The sequence below is a fragment of the Gorilla gorilla genome, chromosome 8, assembly GCF_029281585.2.
Source record: "Gorilla gorilla gorilla isolate KB3781 chromosome 8, NHGRI_mGorGor1-v2.1_pri, whole genome shotgun sequence".
NCBI classification, from domain to species: Eukaryota; Metazoa; Chordata; class Mammalia; order Primates; family Hominidae; genus Gorilla; species Gorilla gorilla.
In genome coordinates this window covers 52954436-52960936 of record NC_073232.2, presented here as the reverse complement: position 1 = coordinate 52960936, position 6501 = coordinate 52954436, and the positions used below count along the sequence as shown (strand labels likewise).

Sequence of the window (6501 nt, the reverse complement as noted above, 5' to 3'; positions counted from 1 at the left end):
TTATAGATGAAAATTTTGAGCTTCAGTTAAGTAAGTGTGGACAACCATTAAGTGCAAGAGATCTGCATGTTAATATAGTCTGTGTTCCATGGAGTCTATACTTACCACTAATTATACCTTAATAGAAGTAAAACCAATAAATAAAAGTCCATATTTGTAAATAAAGGGGAAGAATTTTACTCTCAAATATTTCTCACTTTAGAAAAAGACTGTATGAAATTTATTTATCAGCTTTGAAAGTACATTTAAATAACGTAACATTGGCATGGCAACCTCTGAAAATGAATCAGTCTTAACAATCCTTTCCTAAAGCAAATAACCACCCTCTTAACTAATGAAAGCTGGTTCACTATTTACAGATCTACCAGTGGTTCTCAAACTGAGCTAATAATCAAGAATCGCTTCGACGAGCGCCGTGGCTCACGCCTGTAATCCCAGCACTTTGGGAGGCCAAGGGGGGCGGATCAAGAGCTCAGGAGATCGAGACCATTCTGGCTAACACGGTGAAACCCCGTCTCTACTAAATAAACAGAAAAAAAAATTAGCCGGGTGTGATGGTGGGCATCTGTAGTCCCAGCTACTCCGGAGGCTGAGGCAGGAGAATGGCGTGAACCCGGGAGGCGGAGCTTGCAGTGAGCCGAGATCGCACCAGTGCACTCCAGCCTGGGCAACAGAGCCAGACTCCGTCTCAAAAAAAAATAATAATAATAATAATTGCTTGAGGAAGCATCTTAAATATAAATCATAGGGGCAGCCCGCTGTGGTCCCCTTCCAAGCTGTGGAAGCTTTGTTATTTCGCTCTTCACGATAAACTTTGTTACCCCTCAAAACAAACAAACAAACAAACAAACACAAAATTGGCTTCACTCCAGTTCTTCTGAATCAAAATCTCTGAGGTGTGACCCCGAGATCTTTATTTTTTAAGCTCTCCAGGGGGTTCTGATGAGTAGAGTTCAGAACTTTTGTTCCCTTAACACCGGCATTCTACAAATGAATAAATTGAGGCCCTAAAAGGGTAGGATTTGCCTAACGACACACAGCTTGTAAGTACACACAGTAGGCTGGAACAACAATATCCTGACTCTCGTTTGGTGCTTTTACACCAATTCAAGCTGCTGTTTTTGGTAAGACTGTACTTATTTCTGCTCTGCTGCTCATGCTTTGCTGGGTACTTAGTATTCACTATCCTACAACTTATTCCCTCATCTGCAATCTGGGAATAATAATAGTGCCTGCCTCTTAAGATATGCTGCAAGGATTAAATAGTATAACATTCATTATATAATGCACTTAACACAGTGCCTGGCATATTGTGAGTACTCATTAGCCAGGTTATGTAATCCACTTAAAAAAGTATGCCTATTTTAACTGGAGAGGATTCACTGAACCACTCCAATTACAAAATGTACAAGAAACCCATGTTCAGCTTTGGAATCCAAAAAGACTTTAAACTCAGGGTTAAGTTTAAAGTCATAGTATCTAATGTCTTGCTTTTCTAGTCATTTACTTATGCCAAAAGTTAGTTCACGCCACAGAGGATGCCTCTGTGTAGTGAAACAATTTCACAATTACTCATTGAACTGACTGTTGCACACCACTGTTTCTCCTAGGATGCCTCAGAACCATCTAGTAACTCCATCTCTGGGTGACGACAGGGAATCTGCATTTATAAAAGCCCGCTCCCCCTTCTCAGGCAAACCAAGATTTGATAACCACTAGTATGTTCAGAATCCACGACCACTGTAAATGGCCTCTCAAGTCTCTCCAGCAAAAAGCTATACTGCTCTGTAACCAGAAGAGCAGCGTCATCAGGTCCTGATGCAAACAACAGCTGGGCCCAGCTGGGCCGAGTAACCTTGATGATCACAGATGACGGCCTGGACCCCCTCCCCTCCTAGGAAACACAAAATTATAAAAGCGCCCTCCTGCAATTCCCGTGGGAGACAGTGCTGCCTAGGCCGCTATGAGGAGCTAAGGCTGACTCAACAGCCTCCTTCCCAGGGGCAAGGCCAAAGGAAGGCGAACCTGCATTGCTAACCAGGCCCCAGCGCGGCGCCAGAAGGTTAACGACCCTCCCTGTCCCTTTCCTTATGAAGGCCAAGAGCCTCCGCTACTCCGCGGGCCAGCTGACGGAAGTGCGTCACTCCACCCTGCGGGGAGTGCCGGGAGTTGTAGTCAAGTGGCTACTACTCTTCCACCCCGATTCATCTTTTCTAAAACAAGAAAAACACCTCTGCATCCTGAAAAAGATCGCTTTATGCCCAACATGCGTAATAGTTCCTCTATTTTCCAATCAACAAACTGAACTATCTCAGCGCTCAAGCGGAAGGCCGGACTACAAGTCCCGGCATGCTCCGCAGGGTCCCCGGGCGCCCGGCCACCGTCGTAGGTGCGGGCCGCATGAATGGAGCGCCGGGCGTAAGGCAAAGCCTGGCACCGTCTGCGCGGCCGGTATCTGCTCCCGGAGCGTGAGTGCGGGGTGTGGGGCGTGCGCGTGCGCGCTCAGAGGGGGCTCAAGGCGAGCGCGCCGGGCAGTTGCGGGCGCGTGGCTGCTGAGGTTGGCGGCGGTGCCGCGCGCCCGGCGGGCCGGTGGTTGCGGGGCCTCCCGCCTCGACCCGGGCTGGGGGCAGCCGTGGCGGCCGCCGGGGACCGCAAGGGGCGGAGGAAAGGAGGGGGCCGGTCCCGGCACGCGGAGGAGCAGCCGACCATGCCCCGAGACAACATGGCCTCCTTGATCCAACGGATCGCCCGCCAGGCTTGCCTCACCTTCCGGGGCAGCGGGGGCGGCCGCGGCGCTTCCGATCGCGGCGCGGCTTCTGGCCCGGAGGCGCCGATGCAGCCGGGCTTCCCCGAGAACCTGAGCAAGCTGAAGAGCCTCCTGACCCAGCTCCGCGCCGAGGACTTGAACATCGCCCCGCGCAAGGCCACACTGCAGCCGCTGCCGCCCAACCTGCCGCCAGTCACCTACATGCACATCTACGAGACGGACGGCTTCAGCCTGGGCGTGTTCCTGCTCAAGAGCGGCACGTCCATCCCGCTGCACGACCACCCGGGCATGCACGGCATGCTCAAGGTGCTATACGGCACCGTGCGCATCAGCTGCATGGACAAGCTAGACGCGGGCGGCGGGCAGCGGCCGCGGGCCTTGCCGCCCGAGCAGCAGTTCGAGCCGCCGCTGCAGCCCCGGGAGCGAGAAGCCGTGCGGCCGGGCGTGCTGCGTTCGCGGGCCGAGTACACCGAGGCCAGCGGCCCCTGCATCCTCACACCGCACCGGGACAACCTGCACCAGATCGACGCCGTGGAAGGGCCTGCCGCCTTCCTGGACATCCTGGCCCCGCCCTACGACCCGGACGATGGCCGGGACTGCCACTATTACCGGGTGCTGGAGCCGGTCAGGCCCAAGGAGGCCTCCAGCTCGGCCTGTGACCTGCCTCGAGAGGTGTGGCTCCTGGAGACCCCACAGGCCGATGACTTCTGGTGCGAGGGCGAACCCTATCCAGGTCCCAAGGTCTTCCCTTGAAGCCACCGGCGCCCAGGAGCGGTGGGCCGAAGACGTGCCCTACCCTACCACAAGGGCTGTGTCTCTACCCCCTAGCCTGGGCGTTGGATCTACTGGAATGAGCAGCAGCCGCTTCCTCGGCAGCCTTGGGAAGCATGGGCGACTGGACAGCAGCCGCCGGGCACGGTTATGGGGGCGGGGTGGGCGGGGAGGCTAGATTGTTTCCTGGTACTGTCACTGCCACTGGGGCTTTGATTTGGAGAAATGGGGCAGGGGACTATCTGAAGCGCTTCCATCCTAAAGCCATAATGAAAATATCTTCCTCTCTTCCCCATTCTATACAAAATACTAAGTGGTTTTCTTGCTCCCACTCCCTACCCCTTAGTTAAATAGGGTTTATTTTCCACTCATGCCCTTATGCCTTTTTTTCTTATAGTTTTAACTTATTGACTGTGCATGACCCAGTGGTTTGAATTGTTTTTAGTTCAAGTCATTGGTAAAAACTAGGTTTAAGGAGATGAGCTACTGTTTAAAGTGAGCTGGCCTGCCTAATTAATTCCTTGTGAAAACTAAATGATTTTTTCAGTTTGGGGATCATTCTCACAACATAACTATGCATGTAGAGGACAAGATTTATTTTCTTTCCTCCCTTTGCCCAGTAGCCACATCTGGTTTACTCAGGCAGCATCTACTAAGAAATTCAGCACCTGCATATCTCTGTGACATGGTCACTTAGAGCTTATCTTCCCTATGAATCTCCAGATCTGTGAGTTGAGCAGATTTCATGTTGCAGATTCACCTTTAATGCAAAGACTGTATTATCCTCACATGACTTTTTTTCTTGTCTTACTGTACCTTAAAAGGTGATAGAGTAATTCTGTATTTTCTAACAGGAAGATTCAAAGGAGCTGAATGTGTTATGCTTCCAAACAACTGAATGTAAAACACTCCTAGCCAGCTGTTGCATTCCTTATATTTATTTACTTCCAATATTTTACTGTAAAAGTAGGGAGAAATATTATGTTGATAGCTGTTTCATATTCTCTCAGGAACTTTAATGTTCCCGACTCGGGTGATTCCAGCTGTGTTGCTGGCAGTGTTGTCTCAACCCTCTCCCTAAAATGACTGAGCGCTGGGTTCATCTAATGTGGTTTTCTGTAGGAAGAGATAGAAGGCACAGAAGATCACAGCTAAAGAATTGAGAATTAACTATACTACTAGCCATTTTAGGGCACCAAAATTTGGGATTAAACACTTCCTACTTCCCACTCCCAACTCCTGAAATGAAGTCTTGCTATCTGTGACTAGTTTTATTTTTGTGCTTTTAATAGTCCGAGCAGTCTTACCTTGTTTACACATGTATTGACACCATTTTCTTCAGGCCATGGAGCACTGTTTCTCCCTTTTTACTATTTATAGGATTCCTTTTTTTCACAAGACTTTTAATAAAGACAAATTGTAGAAATAAACACATTAAAATTTGCCCAGCTGTCGTCTAAGCCCTCTTGATTGACTTGCCCAAGTGGCAATAGAGTTCTAATATCTATAATAAAGGGAGATTTGCTATTATTGGTGGAATGTTGACCCTGTATGTAGAGAAACAGTACGTGCCTTTGCCTCTATGCACACAGAGACCCAGGGTGAGGGAGTATTTGTTCCCAGTTTTTAAGATAGTATAAAAAAGCAAATACTTGGTGAGTGATTTAAAAATAAAACACAAAAAGATATTCCACAGGACATGCCACTTTATTATAAAACCTGACACAGGCATAGTACCAAGTATTTCCTGCATTGTTGCTAAAATTGTTTTATTGTAGCTCCACATTCTGGTGTAGTTTAAAATGCCTTTGGGGGCAGTTTGAAGCAGTTCTTCATGCCACTTAGTTTGAAAATAAAATTCTAGATATGCAAATGATTTTCTTAGAAAACTTCACAAAATAAAAGATCTTGTTTTTTTTTCCATAGCACAGTAATGAATGTGGTTATCAATCACATACTTTTTTGGATTATATTGTAGCAAAAAGTTGATTAGCTTACCAAGATTATTAATAGCAATGTATGTGTTATAATACAACTTAGTACATTAAAGCTATGAAAACTCATCCTGGCTGTAGGATAGTAATAAAGGAAGAATTATGACTTCATTATGAAAAAAAGGAGTTTTAAAGTTTTCAATTACAAGCAATTTGGAAGAAAAAACCTAAGGTGCTTTTCAAAAGAGTAACTGAAATTGTTGCAGGCCAAAACAGCAATATGATATCTCAGATTTAGTTCAATAAGAACAGTGAAAGTTTTGGTTCACTAATAAATTCTGAGTAAATTAGTGGTGAAGACAAAGTGTAACTTGTTTTAGTGAGCCACTGAGGAAAGAATATGCTTATTACAAAGACAAAATGTGGTGCAGAAAGTATCTTGCACCTGTGTGCATAAACTGTTAGTCATGACTGACTTGGTATGTTGCTATTGTGTTTCTATATACTCCCTCCAATATAGATAATGTTTTAATAACAACTGTGGGATAAAAGTTATCTTCCCCTTGGAAAGACTAATGAGCACAATGATATTAATCACTTTTATGGTGAATAATAAATGCAATAATTGCCTCATGGGTGAGAAATTGTCTGTCTAAATGCTTCTGAAGCTTTTAAAGTATCTGGTTCTGTCACTGGCCAGTTATATCAATGCAGAGTATTGTGTACCTACTTACTATTTTATGAGAATTGATTTTTACTAAGCCTGATTTGAATGGGTTGCATTTACACCAACTGCTATTTATTAATGAAAGTGGTAGCCTGCTTTTTAAGTAATATGTGTTTTGGCAACAGGAGAGGGTTTTCTGAGCTTTTAACACTAGTAACCCTGAACTTCTTCCAAAATCCACACCTTTTATTCCCCCTTTTCATTGTCTCCTTGTAGGTGCCTCAGTCCTGGCATCTCGGGAGGACTCTGCCATTACTCATCTGTTACTGATTCTGAATCTTGTGCTCTAGCTCTACAGCCCA

At 46.5% G+C, this 6501-nt stretch overlaps 1 protein-coding gene across 1 annotated transcript; it reads left to right on the top strand.

The window, feature by feature from the left end:
• The first annotated feature begins 2347 nt into the window (after window positions 1-2347).
• ADO (2-aminoethanethiol dioxygenase) lies at window positions 2348-6105 on the top strand. The gene has a single exon (XM_004049464.5). It carries the CDS (start codon window positions 2708-2710, stop codon window positions 3518-3520), a length of 813 nt encoding a protein of 270 aa, XP_004049512.2. The 5' UTR covers window positions 2348-2707; the 3' UTR covers window positions 3521-6105.
• The last annotated feature ends 396 nt before the right edge of the window (window positions 6106-6501 follow it).